The sequence below is a fragment of the Lolium perenne genome, chromosome 3, assembly GCF_019359855.2.
Source record: "Lolium perenne isolate Kyuss_39 chromosome 3, Kyuss_2.0, whole genome shotgun sequence".
NCBI lineage: Eukaryota > Viridiplantae > Streptophyta > Magnoliopsida > Poales > Poaceae > Lolium > Lolium perenne.
The window spans coordinates 67,252,816-67,274,444 of NC_067246.2; the positions used below are offsets into that span (position 1 = coordinate 67,252,816).

Consider the following 21,629-nt stretch of genomic DNA (forward strand, 5'->3'; position numbering starts at 1 on the left):
ATCGCCTGGAATTCTTCGTCGCTGATGATCTCGTCGCCGCTGTCGTCGTCGTCAGAATCAGATTCCTCTGGCTCGTCCTCCGCCTTCCTCTTCCCGCCCATCACGTACGCTCCGTGCGGCCGAGGAATTCCGTGGGGTTCTGGAGGCGGCTGCGTGGTCTTGTACTTCAAGGCGGAGGAAGAGGAAGATGGTGTCGCCCAGTCCGTCTCGGAGTCCAATCCATGCCTGCCCGGCCCAAAACAGGTACTAGGCCGAGCCCAAAGCGAAGCCACGGCCCACGGGCGCCTCACGTGACGGCACGTGTGGGCTGGCATCCGATGTGTGCCTGTCTGTCTGTCGCACGAAGGAACACGAAGCCCAGAGCTGAGCGACGGGGACAGCGAGAGATCGGGCGACCACCACCGAGTCGCCGGGGAGCGCTCGCCGGATTCCGCGGTGAGCCCCGCCGCCCGCCGCCCGCCGCCCGCCGCCCTCCCTCGGGCGCGACTCCACGCCCAAACTCCGCTCCTCTCTCTCCCTTCTGGAGTTCTGACCCGCCGCCGTGCCCTAACAGCTGACGCCGCGCCGCGCCGTAGCGTCGCCGCCACCGCCACCGCCGCAATCCGCCCCCCACGCCCCCCACGCCCACCCAAACACCCCCGCCTCTGACGCGCGTCGCAGTTGCTGCTATTCCTCGCCAGGGCATCGCGTTCCTGCCGTCCCAGTCAATGGCTCTGAGGTATGTATCATGTATGGGGCTGTTTAAATTAAATCCAGTGACTAGTTAGATTCCACCGACCTTTCGCAATTTCTGGGTGGGCACCCAGCACGCCATCTAGATCCAACCCTGAACTGTAAACAGTAGCGAATTTCAGTTGAATTAACTGCTGTATTGATCATATTGCCTCTGCTAGTCACTCAACTAATCAAGTCCAAGTCGAGGGACTTGATCCCCTGCTCTGTTTTGTGTGTGACCTCGAGTCTACTTTGCCCCTTGCCCTATTTAAGGCATTGTTTTAGTCCCATTCATGGCTCATTTTTATCGCAATTATCGGTTGCATTTATGATATATATATATTTTTTTTAAAAAAACTCAGACAAGACATCTTGTTAGAACTTAATTTTCAAAGAGGAATCATGTTTTGTGGGGGGGGGGGGGGGGGGGGGGGTAGTAGTACTATATGCAAACTGTTCTCCCTTGCACCTTTCCTTTCTCTGTTTCATGTTGGCTGACTCCCCTTTTTGTTTGTGCAAGCAATGCTGCTTGCTGCCACCATTAGCAGGTGAACCGGAGCAGAGTACCAATGCCCATATCTTGTGAGATGGATGATGGGCCCACTGTACTGCAGTTATATAAGTGGGAAAAGCCACAGCCCTTTCTCGAGCTATCGAAATTCCGGGAAGCTTCCATATCTCCTACAAGGCGCCTGTTTGGACTGCTCTCGGACCATGGTGAATCGTTGTTGCTTTCCTATATGCTCTATTATTCCTTGGTTCACCACCATCACCATCATCTTCGTCTTCTTATTTTTCAACTGATTATGTTTTTATTATTTTGCAACCCAGGCGATCTTGTCTTGTCAACGGTCATTGCCAAACCATCACAGGTTGAATCACCTAGGACTCTCTCGGATAGTGGCCTGCCAGTCTTTAAGTGCTTTTCTTCTATTCCCGGAGTGAAGTCTTTAGCATGGGGACACTGCTGTGATGCTTCTAGCAAACCTGAGGTTCCGGCTTTTAGTGAGTTTCTTGTTTTATCTGGTGATGATGCACTCACAGTTCATGCGTTTTGTCATTCATACAAAAGCACAGTAACAGTTAATGGTGATACTGAAGAGTTGCATGGGGACTGGAAAGAATGGTTTCCTACTGAGGGCTCACTGTCGGAGGATGGCGAGCCAGGTCGAAAGAACTGCTTTCGTTCTTTTCTGACTACAATCAGTGGGTCTGTTTGTAATGGAAAATACCAAGCCAGATTTCCCCTAAAATCTTCACTACCTCATTCAGCAGAGGTGGTATCATTTAGCATATATGACATTACTAAGTCCTTTTTGAAGTTCTGGTCTAGCAATAATACTATGGAAGCTAGGATGGAGACCGATCTTCTTAGTCATGTACCTGTAACTGAAGCATCATGCAGCTGTCAGTGGGAATGTTCAAAAGTTCTGCCAAGTCCTTCTGGTCATTTGATTGGTTTAGTCTTGACTCCTAAGGAATCAGTAAGTTGTGAGGTCCATGAACGCAACACAAACGATATTTTGGTGGCTATACTTGAGCTAAACCATTGGGGTATACAGTGGAACTTTGTGGTGGACCTTCAGAATGTATATAATGATGTAGGGCCCAATCCACCGTGGGTCGATTTCCAACTGTCAGATATATTTCTTGCCTCCCTTAACGCAGTGGGTATTGTTGCCATTTGGAATGTGAAAACTGGTCACCCTATCACCTCTTTTAGTGTTCTTCAACGGTGCAGAATAGATCTGGAGATGCCATTGGGGAGCACCATACCCGCTGTAACAAATTTAGATGGAGAAAGCACATGTGGTGGGAATGGCGTTGGCAGAATGTTTAAGAGGTTAGTCTTGGCACCATATTCTCTACTTGTTGCTGCCATAGATGAGGTTGGGGTAGTCTATGTGTTCTATGCTGATGACATCTTAAATTTCAAAGCCAATGCACATGAAAACTTTGGCCAGCCTTCTATGAATCAGTATGGTGACAATTATGCTGCCTGGGAAACTGCTGGCCGTGGGATTGGGACAACATTTTGCAGTCACCAGTCCAGTCAACAAGGGTCAGAAACATTGGTTTCTGATTTTTCAGAAAGAGACAATGCTGGTGTTGTCCGAGCTAGGAAAAGAAGAAAATACTGGAAAGGTAATGAAAATCAACTGGATAGCTGGCCAAGTGGTTTCAGTACTACGCCACAAATAAAAGATGTGGTAACTTATCCTTACACAATGGCAGTTTGTAGTCCCATGCGAAGAGTGGTCCTTCCTCCACACAGATTGCAGGATGATATATTAAGCCTCTCGCCATTTGGACTATCGAGGATCTTTAAAGGTTGCAATGCTGATGGAAACAAACACATAACAATTGTTCACACGAAGTTGCTTATGGCTTCACGTTTACTCGACGAGAGAGATATTAATGATGGTTTTCTGGACAGAAGGCTCTTGTTTCAGAAGGATTTCTCTGTTGCTGGAGAATCTGCTGTTTGCTCGTTTCAAGGATATGTATATTTGATTTCGCAAGATGGCCTTTCTGTTGTCCTTCCATCAGTGTCTACTTCATCCTTTTCATCTTGTATCGATGACATCCAATTTTGGCAACCTGGGTTTTCTGGTGGTAGTGCATGCAATGCTCTGAATTTGACATCAGTAAATAGACCTGAAACAAGGTGGAAGACTTGGCAAATAGAGGTTTTGGATAGAGCATTGTTGTATGAAGGACCTTCATTAGCAGACAGGCTTTGCTGGGAGAATGGTGTGTTGCCATTCAGTTGTCTCTGTCTTTTATTTCATCTTGTCTGCTATTCTTATATTCTTACTATGTTCTCCTAGCCTAGTTTCAGTATGTCAGTTGCGGAGTTGCCTGTCCTATGCTGTGTCCTGTCTTTTATTTATTTATTTATTTATTTATTATCTTTCTAGGTTTCTTTTATGGGCATGATGTAATCATTTTATTGACTGTTGAAACTTGAAATAATAGCTCAAATTTGCTTCTACTTTTAAGCTTAAAATCAAATGTTTGTGCGGGAAACACATTATGTGCCAGGTTGCAAATCAGTTTGGATCCATTAAATTGCTAAATTCCTTGAAGGCGTTATTCCCACACATTATAATTTTTTGCATCTGGTGATCTGGTTGATGTTAAAAATACCATTCTTGGTAACTGGCCAATCAGCATTTACTGAAATCGTGCACTGTGCTGGTGCTGGTGACAGTAATGAAAGCTTCATTGGCATGACTGCTACCTGAACATGATGCATCTATTAATTTAAAAAACGATGACAAGCAAGAATCTTCTTAACCTCTTTCAGTATAGATGTATTTTCCAAATGAGACATGTATGAGTCCAATTTCTAACAATACTACCTCCTGATGCTTATGACTTGGATATTCTGTGAAACGGTTATATCGTTCAGAAAACGCATCACACCCTCTAATGTTATTTATTGCATTGGCAGGATGGGACCTGAAAATATCTAGGCTACGTTGGGTACAATTGTCATTGCATTACACAAATATCAGTGATCTGGAGCAGTAAGATCCTCTATTTTCTTTAGTTTCAGAATTATTTTTTATTTTTTATTTTAACTTTGGCTTAAATTATATATCTCTTAGTTCTGCATTCTCATTTTCATAGATTTATGTTAGAACTTATGGAATGTAATTCACGATGATATGGCTTGATAATTTCGATGGAACAGTACTATTGCTTGGACTCCAAATACTGTATTCAAATTAACATTTTAATATAGAGTGAATGTGTGGAAACTACCTCCGTAGTTAAATGCATCTGTACAAGAACAATTTTTTTTCTATATTTACTTACCTTTATGATTTATTTGGAGGTCGACAACATATTTGGTCTTTTAGGGATGAACTTGAATTAATCGATGAAAGGATTTCTTAGGTTTATTCCAAAGTTAGAAGCTAAAAATAGATGATTGCATTTTATCTTGGATCTTCTTTTGGTAACTCTGATGTCCCAATGCAGTTATATGTGTATATTTCTGGCTTTGTGCTGTATGTGTGTTTTTGTTGTGTAGAAGAATTTTTCCAAGTTCTAATTGATGTTTATATGATTATTCTGTATGCATGAATGTTTTACATGAATCATTGCTAGATCATTATATATGCTCGCGGAGGTCAATCTTGCAGAAGAAGGTGTTCTGCAACTGCTATTGGCATCTGTATATCGGCTATTATGTACAAGAGGAAGTGATTATGAGGCTGAAGTGTCATCCAAGTATATTTCTTTTCTGATGGCATATTTATATAATTAGGATTCTTCTGTAAAAAGATCCATTTTAAGAAATATCCCGCTCTCTGTCTAATATCTGTTTAAGCTATATGTGCCAAACACTCACTCAGGTAGTACCTCAGTGTGTAGCCTGAAACTTCACTTGCATCAGTTTTAATTGATTGAGCTCATTTTACATCCTATGAACATAATGTTTCATTTCAACTGTTCATTATCTTCACCTGCTTCCGCAAGGGAAGGAAATTGCATGAGTTACATACTAGCTAAACTTCTTGAGCAGAGTATTACATATTGAAAGTTTTCAGATATTCATCATTTTGCTAAATGATTAATCACACTGAAGAACATACTTGTGATATGCATTGTTAAATTCCGCCATATGGTCAAGAATAATTTATGTACAGAAAAGGTGGAAATTCGAATGGTACGCACTTGAACTTATGTTTAATGATGTGGGCAATAACAAAAACATGTTTCAATACTTTCTGTCATCCTGCAAAGATTATATAGGGAAAATCATTTGATGATCTAGTACAAATGGACAGAAACTTGTGCTGTGTGGTGCAACTCAACTATAATGTTGCGTTGACATGTCTTCAAACTGCTGTGGAATATGTTAGAGTATGCCACAAGGAAGTGTGGCTTGTATTCCTTGTAGTTTGTACTAGTTGGACTTATTTAGTTGACGAAGCTTGCAATATGAGATATGCTTGTAGCTTTTAGCTTCATGTAATTTGTAAGCTTACAGTGTGAAAACAGGTTATTGGTTTTAGCTGTCCGCTTTGCGACAAGAACAATCAAGAGTTATGGGCTAAATAAGCAAAAAGAAGGTAACACCTCTTCTCTCTCTGTCTCTCTCACAGCGTACATTTTGTTCTTTGTGAGGTTTATTCTATTTTTTTTTTCTCTGACAAGCCAGACAATTCAGTAAAGCTTCATGAAATGGCTTTCCTTTTGGGGGTAATTAGAAGTATCCAGGGCCGAGTCATTGCAAAGAACCAGAATTCTATCCGGATGGTAACAATGATAGCTTCTTTTTTTAGAATTATTTATCTTCTAATGTTTTCTTACACACTCTATCGAAATATACTAATCAAACAATTCTTCTTACTTGTTGTGTTATGCTTTATAGCAGGGAGATGATAGAAACTCGCTGAAAATAGACAAAGAAGTGCTGCAAAATGATTCTTCTCTCCCAATTGTTGTAGTGGATGGTGTTTCATCAGGACTACCAGGTGGTTTAGATGCTGATGACAGACAAGGATCAGCATCTACTGTGTTTGAGTTTGTTCCTGGTAGCAGTAGGCAGTTAGCGTTAACACCAGTTGAAACCTCTCTTACTACTCAGTTTCACGAAAATAACACTGATCAAGGAACCACACAAGTTGTAAGACCAGTTACTCAAGGAAATGTCAAGGATATGATGAACCGTTGGGAAACAAATAAATTTGACTTGAAAGCAGTAGTCAGGGAAGCACTACAGTCTGGTCGCCTACCTTTGGCAGTTCTTCAGCTGCAACTATTGCGCCAGAGGGAACCATGTTCCAGTTATGATTCTGAAGATGCTTTCTCCGAAGTCCGTGAGATAGGAAGATCCATTGTTTACGATTTGTTAGTGAAGGTAATTTTTTGCCCTCAGCTTACAAATGTATCTATCCATCATTCCCTGTTGTCTGACACATAATTTATAGGGTGAAAGTGGATTGGCTGTAGCAACACTAGAAAGACTAGGAGATGACATAGAGTCGGACCTTAGACAGCTTATGCAAGGTACTGTCAGAAGGTCACTTAGGCTACAAATTGCCGATGAGATGAAACAGCGTGGGTACATGAGGTCAAATGAGTGGACAATGTTGGAGACCTTAGCACTGATTGAGGTTTGCTACTGCACACTGCTATAGCTAAATGATAAAATTATGTCCATACAATAAATTTTGTTTTTGGCATACGTTTTCAACACATACAGAAAAAGGTAAATGCTTGAACTGTGTTTGTTTTTGTACTGATCAACCTCTTTTGCTCTGTGGAAAAGCGGTTTTACCCAAGCAGCAGCTTCTGGGACACGTATCTTGGCAGGGAGAATGTCATTCATGATGCTGCAAATATTGTTACACTTCCAGGGGAAGATAAACCAGTGCTAACTCTCAACATCTATAACCATCCTGCTATTGAATGCGGCGATGTTGATGGAGCTGTGCTTGGTTCTTGGGTGAATGCTAGCGATTACACTGATTTAAAGGAGTTCTCTCAAAGCAACCTTTCCGATGGTTATTGGGCCTGTGCTGCTGTGTGGTCTGATGCTTGGGATCAAAGAACTGTGGACCGTGTAAGTCATGTTTTGCCCTTTCACTTGTTAACTAGACGATTACACCTTATTTCTGATAGTAGCCATGTGCTGTAGCTCATCTATAGAAGTGTGGGAATTTTCTTGTTCCTTCACCATTGCTTTTTTCCTTTATTGAAAATGTGTGTGGTGTGCGATTTATTTTTTGTCACAATGTTTTTTCGGGGAAGTTGAATATATTTTAGCACACCAAACTCTAAATTAGGGCCTGTGTTACTTATTTTCTTAACTAAAGACTTAAGATTCTTATTATATGTTTTTTAGATAATACTGGACCAGCCTTCGGATATGTCTGCTCAATCCAATCTCCCATGGGAATCTCAGTTTGAATATTTTGTTGCTCATAGTGATGTGGGGGGAGTCTGCAAACTCCTGGACATGATTCCTGACAGTGTACTACTGGAAGGGATTCTTAGAGTTAATGTGGACAATTCACGAGTTGGTTACAGCACTTTGTCTGATGTGACGGTCCCTGATTATAAAATGTATATATGTGACTCAGAGGAGCTAGAACCTGTTTGCATGGAGGTACCACATGTCAAAGTATTCAGATCCTTGTCTAATAATGAATCAACATCATGGATGAGAATGCTAATGCAGAAAGAACTGGCAAAGAAACACATCTTTATGAAAGAGTACTGGCAAAGTACTACTGAGATTATACCTGTACTTGCTCGTGCGGGCATACTTATTAATACAGAAATTGGTTCCAAGAAAGAATCTTCTATGCCATTTTATGCTTCGGAGATGCCAGATGATGATGAACGTCACCGGGCTTGTGAAAGAGCATTGCATAAACTAGTCATGCGTTTCTGTGTGCAATATGACTCTCCGTACCTACTTGATATCTATCTGGACAACTGCAATTTTGTTCTCGGAGAAGACTCTGTCCCTCTGCTCAAAGAAGCCGCAGTAAGTCATGCTGTATTTTTAGTTTATGATACTTCTGTTTCTTTGTGTTCAGCTCTGATTCAAACCTACCTAACTTGCCAGTTTTGTGACCCCCAGCAGTGGGGATCAGGCTGGTTGTTGCAGATAAACTTGTTTATTTTGTTAGGATGTGTACTTGATAATTTGGCTGTCACATGGGTAGTGTTTATGCGGAGTCGAGTTTTTATGATAAGTAATGGCTGAGTTTGCTCCTTCTCAATTGTTCCATGAATTTTACATTTTAGTAACTAGTTTTACATTATTGTTTAGAAAATATCAGAAAGTTCAAAGTTCCGAACCTTCCATTTTCAGTGGGAATCTGCATGTGCATTCTTGTCACCTGTTCTTATCTGGTTCCCTGTTAAGTGACCAACTGCCCCTTTACATCCCCATTGAATGGTAACTGTGTGACACTTGCTACCCTGCATCTTGGCACCTCCATGCCGGGTATTTTAATAACCAGCTACTACAGTGTTATTCGAACCATTATTGGCCCATAGATCTGTCTTATTTGTTGACACCAGGAACATGCTATTATGACTACTTTATGGCCACTTGTCCAGTAGTGGTAGACAAAATCAGAAAATACTTCTAATGCTGCCTTATGTTACAGATGTAAGATTGCTGCTCAACCTGTTTCCCAGTTTAATAAGCATTAATCTGACTTGGTTGTTATGGCATGTAATTGCTCAGGGTGATTGCAAGTGGGCACAATGGCTACTCTTCTCCAGAGTCAAAGGTTATGAGTATGAAGCATCCTTCTCTAATGCCCGTTGGAATCTGTCACAGAAAATGGTTAATCATGGCAATCTAACTGCAATTGAGATAGATGAGATATTGTATACTGTTGATGATATGGCTGAACGGATCGGGGAAATGTCTGCACTAGCTACCTTAATGTATGCTTCACTACCAATTCAGAAGTCCATATGTACTGGAAGTGTGAACAGAAATCGTGGGCTGTCTTCTCAGTGCACATTAGAGAACCTAGGTCCTTGTCTCCAGCAATTTCCGACACTATGGAAGACACTTCGTTCTACTTGTTTTGGGGAAGATGGGTATGGCTGTCAAAATTATTCTCCAACTAATGGTAATCAAGATACAACTTCATTACTTTGTTGATTTTGAAGCCAAACACTACTCTTTCCCTTTTTAAGAAAAAAAAGAATGTAAAGAAAAATCCTTTTCCTTTTCAGTTCCTGGGAAATCCTCAATTTCAGAGTACCTATGCTGGCGCTATAACATTTTTTCCTGTGCTGGAGGAGACACTTCATTGCTGCAAATGCTTCCGTGTTGGTTCCCGAAGTCTATTAGAAGGTTAATTCAACTATATGAACAGGTTTTTTTCTGTCTTTTGGATAGCATCTTGCAGCTAGTTTTTTTTTTTTTGAATTTCAGTATCGGTTTGCATTTTGCTCTGAATCAGTATGTTTTGTAGTTCTACGCTCTGCCCCACATGTTATTACTTTCGTTTATGTTCCTGTTACATAAATATAGACGGGGATTTTTCCTAAAATTCCTTCTGGAAAAAATCAGAAAATTACATTTTTGTTGTCAATATCTTTGTTGTTTCTCTGTGGAGGGTATTTGTAACTTTAGTTTAATTTAGTGTCTAATTTTGGTTACCATGAAGGGAAGCAGTATATGGGGGACATCTTTTGGGCTTGTGCTTATGCATAAGCCAGCTTGTAGAAAACGGTGGGGGGAAACTGTGGTGGGAAGAAGCTCCTAGAAACTAGTTCCTCCCATGGGCTTCTAGAACCTTAGCTTATTTGATGTAAAATCTCTCTAATGCCCCTTAATTTAGAAATGTGCTCTAGACAAGTGCTGATTATCAAAAATTTACAGTGACGTACATGTGTTATTTCATACTTAAATTACTATAGCAGAATTACGGTCATATTCAGATAACAATTGCAATCAAATTGAGCAGCAAAACATTCAAAATCAATTGACCAAAAAAATCTCGAGGTGCTACATCGTTGGGGAGGACGAACTCGATGAAGCAGGTTCGGGGCGAGGTTGCGCGCTGGCTAGGGAGGTCGCCGCCTCGGGAGGATGACACCGTCGGTCAGCCGTTGGGGGCTGAGTGGCCAGCTCGTCCTCGACGCGGACATGTGGATCTAGTCGCCGGCGCGGGTCGCTGCTGCTGCTGATGGGATGGGGCCGCGCGGAAATAGAAGGGGAGGAGGTGGGAAAGGAGGCTGGTTGTGTCCTGTCGGAGCAGCAGAGCCGGCGGCGGGTCCGGCGGTGCAGCGGCGGCGCTCGCGGAACCCTAGCTCGCTCGGGCCTCGCTCTCGCTCGAAGCGGTACCGCTCTGGAGCGATACGGTCGCTGTATGATAGTTATTTTTTTCTTTTTTTCTTTCATCTCCAAACAGTACCCCTCCAGAATGGCATTGTGATGTAAATTCGAGCAACAACAGGGGCAACCCTGTGTACCGTTTCGCGTCCGCGGGGAGAAGCTCGGGAAGCTCTCCAGAAACAGGTCGTGACCAGTTTCTCCCTATAGACAGGAAGTGGGCTTCTCGGTGGAAATAAGCTAGATAGAAGCTGGAGAGTTCTTTTGGGCTTCAGCGGTGCACCACCTCGAAGCTGGGCTAGAAGCCCAAAAGAAGTCCCCCTAAGTATTTGAGATATATAAGGCTAACTTACAAGCTGTGAGAGTATTTGAGATGCCAAACTTCCCTAGGATAATTCTTCTTATTGACCACATCTTTGATCAGGGCCCTTTTGGAATGCAAATGCTATCAAGTGCACTATCATCAGAAGAGTTATTTACTCACAGCGTCACAGATTACATATACAATACCACTGGATATAGTGAAATCAATGCGTTGTCCTTAGAAGCATCCATTCAAAGAAGTGTTGAAGAAGAACTATATTCTTCCCTTGAGGTATGCTTATCTTGCAATGAATATACTCAATTGCTTATTGGAATAAAGTTCTTTGTTTTTGTATCTTGCATCACTTCTGCGTCATGTTATTTTTGAAATCCAAGCACTTCATATGTTATCTTGAATGAGTGCTAATACTCTAGTTGGACTCTGATCAAGACTATGCAAAATACTACTTCGTCATGACAAGGGCCAGAGCAAAGGTGCTTGATAAGCCTAAGCCCTAACAGGCTTGAACTGCAAATGGGTCGTTTTGAAGGATGCTTCTCCATATAGCATAAACCCATCTATAGTAAATAAGCACAAACTTGAATGCTTTTTCACTTACATATATTTCTTAAACTTAGGGAACTTAGGGTTATTGCTCACATTCTTGCTGTGTTCTGTTACAGTATTATAGCTTTTCATTTGAAAGTAGCAAGTTTAATTAATCCCCTCCCCCCTTCAGGAGAAAGACTTGAGGGTGGAACATCATTTGCACCGTGGTCGAGCACTAGCCGCTTTCAGGCATCTTCTTGGTAAAAGAGCTTCACAGTTAAAATCAGCAAATGCGGGCCAAGTGATCTCCACACAGTCTGATGTTCAAGCAGATGTACAACTGATCCTAGCTTCTTTAAGTCAAACTGAACGACCAGTTCTTCTATCGGTACGTTCATGTTCCTTACTTGCTTTTCTTTTTCTATTAACTAATTTGTACTGATCCGATATCCATCTAGGCTTTACACTGCCTGATTCAGATTTTTTTTATCTGAATACTATGATTAATAAAAATATTGGGAAGGTGGACTTCTAGTGAAATTCACATATGTCACTTATGAGGTGGCAATGTTTGATATGCCAAACTTTTGGTACCATCATAGTAGTATGCTTAATGCCTGGATGATAGAACGTATAACGAACATAACTTTGTAAACACGTTTCATATATTATTTATTATTTTGTTGATTTAGAAATAAGGTTCTCAGTTTCTACTTTAAGTTATAATGCTTTAGTTTCCTGGATGTGCTGTAATATCTTATCACTTCTCCAGGTGGCTCCACTAGCAATTACAAACTTTGAGGACTCAACACTAGTTGCTTCCTGCACATTCTTGTTGGAACTCTGTGGCATGTGTGCCAACATGCTTCGTCTAGATATTGCTGCTCTTCAGCGGATCTCTTCCTACTATAGCTTGGCTCAGCAAAATAAAAAATATGAGCTGTCTTCACAAAGTAGCCCTGGGTTACATGTTCTCTCCCATGGAGCTGATATTGCCCCTGCTCTTGCTCGAGCATTAGCTGATGATTATGTCCAGTCTGATCATCTTCATGTTTTGGAGCAGAAGCAAAACTCTGGGGCTCCCAAAAGGGAACAGCCATCACAGCCTCTTATTGCTATATTGGAGCACCTGGAACGAGCAAGTTTGCCACTATTAGATGAAGGTAGAACCTGTGGATTTTGGCTGTTCAGTGGCATTGGTGATGCATCTGTTTACCGGTCACAGCAAAATGAAGCCAGCCAACATTGGAATTTGGTCACAGAATTCTGTCAGACGCACCATCTCCCATTAAGTACAAAATATCTGGCTTTACTGGCTAATGATAATGATTGGGTACTGACACTTTTTTTCCTTATCTTGTACTTTTATATGTCCTTCCACTGATGTGATCATGCTATTGGCAGGTTGGTTTTCTAACAGAAGCCCAGAGGGCTGGTTTTCCAATCGAAGTTGTTATCGGAGTGGTACCTTTTCTTACTGTAGATAGGAGTTCTGTTAATAATTATAGTTGAGAAAACACTATACTGATTCTTCTCCCTGGTGTTGTTTTCAGGCTTCCAAAGAGATAAGAGACTCAAGATTGAGGACTCATATACTAACAGTTCTGAAACACACACAGTCAAATAGAAGGAAATCTTCTAGCAATACACTCTCAGGAAGTAAGGAGTCATCTTTCTTGTCTGTTGATGGTGACGACCCCATGGAAATTTTCTGCATACTAGCTGTTTGTGAAAAGCAAAAGAACCCTGGAGAGGCACTTCTGAATAAAGCGAAGCAAATGCAGTGGTGTTTACTGGCATTGATTGCTTCATGTTTTCCAGATGTGACTATTCTCTCATGCTTAAGTCGTTGGCTTGAGATTACAGCTGCAAGGTAATACATGAGTATTGTAGTGGTTTGTGATGTATATGACATGTTGCAGGATTCTATTGCTATTCTTGTGTAATTTTGTCGCGTTAAATATTTCTTGCTTGTCTTCAGGGAGTTGTCCTTGATCAAGGTGGACGGTATTTCATCTAAAATAGCTAAGAATGTTGGATCTGCTGTTGAGGCCACGAATAAATTGCCAAGCATGAGTAGGAATGTTGAATTTCGTTACAACAGAAAGAATCCAAAACGAAGACGGTTCTTGGAGGCCTCTGCAGATAGCTTCACAGCAGGTTTCTTGTTGGACATCACATGTGGGCCAAATGCTACTGCAATTTCCAATCCTTCCGATCTCAATGCCCAGCAAGAAAAAAGAAAGCCCACCTCCAAAGATACTAAAGTTCCAGTTGATATGGATGAGAGGCTTACATCTTTGTCAAGTATAATAGCGGTGCTCTGCGAACAACAGCTATTCCTACCATTACTTAGAGCATTTGAAATGTTTCTGCCCTCCTGCTCCCTTCTCCCCTTCATTCGTTCCCTTCAGGTTAGTAAAACTAGATCAGTTAGGGCATGCTTGGTTGACAGCCAAAAATTGGCACGCCAACATTTGGCAACTCCAAGATTTGCAAGGTACTCCCTCCGTTCTAAAATAATTGTCGCAATTTTATCTAGATACAGATGTATTTACAACTAAAATGCGTCTAGATAAATCTGCATCTAGACAAAGTACCGACATTTATTCTAGAACGTAGGTAGTATGTTGGTAGCCAATATTTTTCTTGCCTAGATATTGGCAAGCCAATTTTTGGCACCAAACCAAGCAGCCCCTTAGTTTACTCGTGGCATACCAACTAACTTGAGCATTTTGTTTTTGTTACCATTAAAAGGCATTTTGTCAAATGCGTCTGTCTGATGCTTCTGCACATTTGACATCATTTTCGGTGAGAATAAAAGATGAAGCCTCTCAGTCGAACTCATCCAAAGAATCATCATCTATAACAGGATTGGTAGTTCATACGGCTGTAAAAGCCGCAGATGCAGTACTCTCAACCTGCCCATCAATTTATGAGAAGAGGTGTTTGCTACAGCTCCTTGCAGCGGTTGATTTTGCAGATGGTGGCTCTTCATCAGCTTACTTTAGCCGAAGTTATTGGAAAATTAATCTGGCTGAACCTTCCTTATGCAAAGATGGTGATATCTACAAGTGGAGCGATTCCATGGATGATGCTTCTCTCATGGCAGCATTAGAAAAGGATGGCAGATGGGAGGAAGCTCGCACTTGGGCAAGACAACTTGAATCAGGTGACACAGCTCGGGAATCTACATTTGATCATGTGACAGAATCACAGGTATTTGGCTTGTATCCTTTATTTCCTATATGACTCATAATTTCTGCTTCAACTATGGCTTGCGATTTATTGCTGACATCCATCTGTCCAATGTTTCAGGCAGAAGCTATGGTTGCCGAATGGAAAGAGTTTCTCTGGGATATTCCACAAGAACGTGCAGCTTTGTGGGGCCACTGTCAGACACTTTTCATGAGATATTCTTTGCCTCCTTTACAGGTATTGAGAGTGCATTGAGACATTATATTGGTGATCACTAATCTGACCTATTCAAGTATATGTGCAGGCTGGGTTATTTTTTCTTAAGCATGCTGAAGAATTAGGAAAAGAGATACCAGCACAAGAGCTTCATGAAATACTCCTGTTATCTTTACAATGGCTTAGTGGAACTATTACCAAATCTTCTCCGTAAGCTCCCTTTATCTATATCGGTGTTACGTTCGGTCCCATCTTCTCCTTACAAATATATACCTTTTTTGCAGGGTATATCCTCTCCATCTTCTCAGGGAAATTGAGACTAGGGTTTGGCTCCTGGCTGTTGAGTCAGAGATTCACTTGAAGGCTGATGGTGAATGCACACCTTCTGCTGTTACTCAAAATCTAGCTATTGGAAATACTACCAGTATCATAGAACAGACTGCTGATGTTATCACAAAAATAGACAACAGTATGAGTTTGCCTAGCATGAGAGCTGCAGAAAGAAATGGCATGATGGATAATAACCTATCACGCCATCAACATTTGCAACTCTTTGAATACAACAGTGAAGCAACAACAACAAATAACACAAGAGCAAAGCGAAGAGGAAAAACAAATCTACCACTTAGACGAGGTGTCAATGACAATTCTGGAAGTAGCACAAGTGATTCTGGTGATAATTCTAAATTTTTTCACCATTCTAAGATTGACGAACAAGCAAGAAATTTACTATCTGAAGAGGAATTTGCAAAGATGGAAGCGTCTTTGTCTGGTTGGGAGCAACATGTCAGGCCTGCAGATATGGAGAAGGCTGTTCTCTCCTTATTAGAATTTGGACAAATAACTGCTGCTAAGCAGCTCCAACAGAAGCTATCTCCATCTTATGTCCCTGAAGAACTTGTTCTCGTTGATGTTGCACTAAGAGTTGCAGATAATGGCAGTAATGGAGACATCAGTTTATTATGCTTTGACACAGAAGCCCTTTCAATACTTCAATCACTCGAAATAGCAAGTAGAAGTAATATGATTGATCCATCTCAGGTCTGGTTATTTTGTTCTGTTCATTTTCTTTTCTATTGAATAATAGTGACCACCAAATGTCAACACTGATTATTTACATCAATTAAACATAAATTATAAATTTTGGAATTACGGTTTACATTTGCTCAGGTGTTCTGTCCGGTATACTAGTTCAAGGTTGGAGATTCAATTTAGTTTTGACATGTCTCATGGTATTCTAGAATAGAATGAATACTCCTGACATGAACATGTAAAGACTAGGGTGGAACTTCAATTTAATTTTGGCATGTTTATGGTAATCGACGTAGAATGATTACTCCTGACATGATATGAAAAATTTACATAGCATTTGTATTCTGGAAACACTGGCCTGACTATGAACATGCAAAATAACTCCATATGTTTTCTCTAGTTTATTTGGTTTCCACTGTTCAATTTGCCACAAAGAAATACATAAGGTTTAAAGGCTAAACTTTTTATCCAATTTCCCGACCATTTTTTCTTATAAATTTTGCACTAAGATTCTTGTTGCTGACAGTCTGCTGGGAACAAACAATCTTCATGTTGAGAATATACACAAAAGTCACAAAGTTGTATTGCAAACTGGCAGCCATGTTGTAAACTTTGTTCAGATTAAATAAACGGCATAGTTGCTTGGTACATCAAAGGACTTTCATTTCTTTTGAAACATATTGATCTAGTAAATGTTAGACGGTTATTTTCGAGATATGGTTTCATTTTATTGAAAAGATAAGGTTTAGTTTAATAGTTTTACAAGCCTCCTAGGAGGTGGGTTACAGCATGATAATGAGGATCCTAGTGAACATCCCAGGTTGTCAGCAGTGCCGTCCTGAGACCAAGGACGCCGGCTTGGGCCCATAACGCTGCTTCCTCCTTAATTCTGGCCATCAGGTCGCTGGCTGAGGGTTGTGCTCCTTCAAAGTGGTTATTACCAGATTCTGGTTATAACTAGTCCAATATCACACAAAACATTTTCTTTTTTAACTTTGAGCAAGTTGACCTGAATAATTCTTGTGAATAGGAAGTTCCTAATCTAGGCGTGAAATTCAAAACTATGCAGTTATTGTGAGATTAGGATCTGAGGGTAGTAGCTATTGCTTTTGTCAATGGTTGTGATGTTAGATTTACTATTATTGTATGATGAACTTTGTTGGTAAATGTTGACTAGTAAACAGTCCATAAAAAAAAGATGTTTGGCTAAAAAAAAACAGTCCATAAAAAAAAGATGTTTGGCTAAAAAAAAAGAACAGTCCATCAATCAGATTATTATTTCATGTCAGGCTATGGAGAAATTAGCCATGAAATGTGGTGAAGGCCGTGGGCGAGCTCTTATTAGGAGAATAATAGCAGTCGTGCAGACTGCAAAAATACTGGGACTGTCATTTTCTGAAGCATTTGAGAAACAGCCAATTGAACTTCTGCAGTTGCTTTCCCTGAAAGCTCAGGACTCTTTTAATGAAGCTAAATTTCTTGTGGAGACACACATCATGCCTGCATCTAGCATTGCAAGAATTCTTGCTGATTCATTTTTAAAGGTATATGTCTACTGCACCAGCATTTATTAGTGCACTTTGTAATTAGGAGGAAAACACCCATATATTATGTTACATGTCTTGACTGATACATCCAATAACTATAGGGGCTTTTGGCTGCACATCGTGGAGGCTATCTGGACTCCCAGAAGGAAGAAGGCCCAGCACCACTATTATGGAGATCAAGTGACTTCTTGAAGTGGGCAAAGCTATGCCCATCTGAACCAGAAATTGGCCATGCTTTAATGCGTTTGGTGATGACTGGGCATGAAGTACCACATGCTTGTGAGGTTGTGTTACCTTCTGGTTCTTTTATTCTGGTTTCAGTTTCTTAATATATTCAATGTTTGCAAGTACTCCTTTCCATACGCCGGACTGGCATTGCTGAAACTGGCCTAGAGAGGTGCTTAAGAACAATATAGGATCATCACCAAACCTGATGTAAGGTAGGGATTAGTGGAGTGGTATGAGAGCTACACTGGGTATGGCGAAGCTAGAGGTGCACACCGAAGTCCCATATGGCTCAACTGTCCCCCAACATAAATCTTGGGAGTTAGGATAGTCTTCAGTGGTGTTGCCAAACAAGACCAACTGTGGGAGGATGATGTGGCTATGGCGGGTGAATTTGGACGATGACAGTGAGTTGGAGGGGATGTGGTCTGGACGATGACAGTGAGTGGGGTGTTAGGTACTAACACCTGGCAGATTTGCTGGGAGGTTATTGAGGATGACAGTTCGGAAAATGCAGGCATCAGGGTGCAAGTGGGCCGGTTCGCGGGAGCCCTCTTATATGCCGCATGGGCCCGCGATGAGTAAGAGGGACGCCGCTGCAGCCTGCCAAAAGTAAAGCGCACTTCCGCATCTGCCCGCTTTTAGGCCCGCATAGAAGTATAGGCCATAGGATCCCAGGATCCCAGTATTTGCCTATGTTGTATATGCCACAGATTCAGATCCCGTTCTTGTGTCAGTAAGTACTGTAGTTCAGAAGCTGTACTGACAGCTAAACGCATACGCGCATGACGAGCACTGCTGCTGCTTGTGCCGCTCCCACCATGGCCGCCCCATTTTTTGTGCTGCCTCCACATCGGGCGATGACCATGCCAACGCCGCGGCACGGAACTCGTCCAGCCGACCGACTCCGACGCGCCGCCGGCGCCGGGGAAGGAGAGCTCTGCGCGCAAGATTTCTACAGCTTCCTCCGCGCCCTCCTCCTCTCCGTGTTCCTCCTCGCCGTCGACGTCGCTACGCACGCGCAGGTCTGACACCTCGTCGACCTAGGGGACGTCGAGGGGCTCTTCGCCGCCGCCTATGGTTTCCGGATGAGGCTCTGCTCTTTCTTATTATTTGGGATTTTTGTGTACCACGGTCGGCCCGCAAAGTCCCGCATAGTTTTTCCTTCTTCCTGCGGGCCTCCACCAACGACTTTACGTGGGGCGGGCTGTGCAGTGCCGCAGACGGCCCACGTCCACTTGCAGCCTGATGCAGGCAGCCATGCTGGTGAGTGATGCTGGTGCCTGCAACTCTGATGGGGGTGCGCGCTAGATGGTGGTGTTTGTGTTGATGTGGAGGAGATTAAGCTGGAAGATTGATATTGCCGTCTTATGGTGTTCCTCTATCCTGCTGTTTTTAAGTATTGTAAGTTAACCAATGATAAGAGATGACGAGGTTTAGGTGGTCAAGGCCTTGAACACCAGGTGTTAGAAAACTGCAATCGTTCGGTCCTGGTTTGTTTGTCGGTAGCCGGTGGTTTTCTAAGCCCTGGCTGCATGCATTTTGTCTTGATTGGGCTAATATAGTGAAACGAAGAACCAAATTCCTTATTCAGATGACCTTTTCAGTGTAAACCAGCAGCTTTAATTTTTTTTATGAGCGTGCACTCTATTCATTTCAGTAATTATAATATTATATAGTTAGAAATTGATTATTTGCGTACTGGAGCTATTTTGTTGAATAGTAATATGCAATACTCTCCAAAGCTGCATTAACATTTTTATCTTTGCTGTTGTATAGAAACTCAAAACTCAGACACAGACAAGATACATTTAGATCAAGTTCTTTCTGGTTTGAGATTTACTGATTTCTTGCTGTTCTTTACCATCTCAAAGGTGTTCATGTCAAATGTTGTTGCAGGTTGAACTCCTTATACTGTCACATCACTTCTACATGTCGTCGTCTTGTCTTGACGGTGTGGATGTTCTGGTCACATTCGCGGCTAATAGAGTGGATTCATACATTTTAGAGGGGGATTTTACTTGCTTAGCTCGTTTGATCACTGGAGTGAGCAATTTTCACTCCTTGAGCTTCATTCTTTCCATCCTTATAGAAAATGGGCAATTGGACTTGCTGCTTCAAAAGTATTCTTCCACTGACACAGCCACAGTGACACCCGCATCAGTTCGAGGGTTCAGGATAGCTGTTATTACATCACTCAAACATTTTAACCCTAATGACGACGAGGCTCTCTCTTTGGTATGTATCCCCCTCTCTCTCTTTCGCTTGCTCTCATTCAGTTCATAAGTTTGTTAACATTTTCCCCTGAGACAGGCAGTAGAAGTAGGTCCAAAAGCATGTTTAGCACGTTCTGTAAACTAATTTACTAACCAATAAACACTTCTGAGTATCTTGGTTACTTGCTTGTTTGTGTTGATCTTTTTTGTGAAGAATTGATTGAAAACTCAATGTATGGAAAAATTGAAGCAAGCGCTTCACGACCTACATAGCTTTACTGAAGCATAAAATCTGTCGATTCATGTCATGCTAGTTTCTCATTAGTTCGGAATGGAAATGTACTGAGCACTAGTAGCTTGTTCCTTACAAATTGGCTCCTATCATGACAAGATGGGACTTCCTGCTGTTTCCTTTCGTCCCTCATGTAATCTATGTGTCTGATGCAGGTATACACACACTTCGATATGAAACATGAGGCTGCTTCTCTTCTGGAGTCACGAGCAGAGCAGTACATGAAAAGCTGGTTACTTCGGCAAGATAAGGAACGGCGGAATGACGAGCTCCTTAAGGCTATGCATGACCTTGTACAAACGGCTGAGGTTCTTTCAACAATTGATGCTGGCCAACGGACACATCGTGCTTGTGCTCGTGCTTCCCTCCTATCTCTTCAGATTCGTATACCCGATCTTGTATGGATTGGTCTTACAGAAACCAATGCACGTCGGATTTTCGTGGATCAATCTAGGTTCCAGGAGGCCCTTATCGTTGCTGAAGCATACAGCATAAACCAGCCAATGGAATGGGCCCCTGTCTTTTGGAACCAGATGCCGAGACCTGACCTGATCGAGTTATTTGTGGCTGAGTTTGTACTTGTTTTGCCCCTTCAGCCACCAATGCTCGTCGAGCTTGCTAGATTTTACCGCGCAGGGGTTGCTGCCAGGGGTGAGCAGCCGCACTTCTCCGCCTGGCTTTCGCCTGTAGGCTTGCCTGCTGAGTGGGTGAATCTCGGCAGATCATTCAGGAGCCTGCTGCGTAGAACGAGGGATATGAGGCTGAGGCTGCAGTTGGCAACCCTTGCGACGGGGTTCAGCGATGTCGTTGACGTCTGCAATGGAGTTCTGGACAAGGTCCCTGAGAAAGCTGGCCCGCTAATTCTGAGGAAGGGCCACGGGGGTGCATACCTCCCTCTCATGTAAATCATCTTCATCCGATGCATCTACTTCCAGCCTGGTAGCGCTGTAAGGTGGATAAATTTGTATAGGACGAATGCACAGTCGTCCAGCAATCAGTTTTCTCTCATTTTTCTCTTAATTCTCTGAACGTGGGTGAGAGCCATGATGCCATTCGTGCTTTCGGTTTGTATATAAAGCATTTTGAGTGTACAGGTTGGACACAGCCGATGGAAGTCAGTTTTGCAGCTCATCCGCCCAATATGTATTTCCCTGGAATGGATGGCGATCTTCCATGGACCCATGATGTATTTGTAAAAAGGTGGCTGTTTTGGCATATCAAGCTTAGGCTCTACCCTAGAAATAAACAAAAAACAATTTTCACTATTGAAATAGTACAATTATATTTCGTTCTGCTGGGTTTTGATCTGTTGATAGTTTTGTGTATTGGAGTCGCTGTCCTGCAGTCATCAGATCATGGCATGCTTATGATGATAACAGACCATTCAACGGCTGGCGATTCTTGCTCCTTGAAGCGAGCAGCTGCATGTGCGAGGTCCTGGCGCAAGCTGTAGGAAATGATCCACTGTTTGATACCGACAAGAGTTTTGTCTGCCTCCAACCAA

The 21,629-nt window shown here is 42.1% G+C and overlaps 1 protein-coding gene across 2 annotated transcripts; it reads left to right on the plus strand.

The window, feature by feature from the left end:
* Nucleotides 1-349: 349 nt before the first annotated feature.
* On the plus strand, nucleotides 350-21,265 carry LOC127341620 (uncharacterized). 2 transcript variants are annotated; one of them, XM_051367485.2, is made up of 27 exons: nucleotides 350-718; nucleotides 1,235-1,431; nucleotides 1,546-3,468; nucleotides 4,172-4,247; nucleotides 4,834-4,956; nucleotides 5,731-5,801; nucleotides 5,891-5,988; nucleotides 6,104-6,592; nucleotides 6,663-6,848; nucleotides 7,004-7,297; nucleotides 7,580-8,227; nucleotides 8,939-9,335; nucleotides 9,442-9,584; nucleotides 10,971-11,141; nucleotides 11,590-11,787; nucleotides 12,172-12,732; nucleotides 12,804-12,863; nucleotides 12,953-13,272; nucleotides 13,381-13,813; nucleotides 14,157-14,618; nucleotides 14,718-14,834; nucleotides 14,902-15,023; nucleotides 15,098-15,854; nucleotides 17,135-17,389; nucleotides 17,494-17,676; nucleotides 19,517-19,855; nucleotides 20,281-21,265. In XM_051367485.2, exons 2-27 carry the CDS (start codon nucleotides 1,284-1,286, stop codon nucleotides 21,028-21,030), a joined length of 9,324 nt encoding a protein of 3,107 aa, XP_051223445.1. In that variant the 5' UTR covers nucleotides 350-718; nucleotides 1,235-1,283; the 3' UTR covers nucleotides 21,031-21,265. The 2 variants fall into 2 exon arrangements, with proteins under 2 accessions (XP_051223445.1, XP_051223447.1); XM_051367487.2 differs by having other exon boundaries at nucleotides 6,107-6,592.
* The last annotated feature ends 364 nt before the right edge of the window (nucleotides 21,266-21,629 follow it).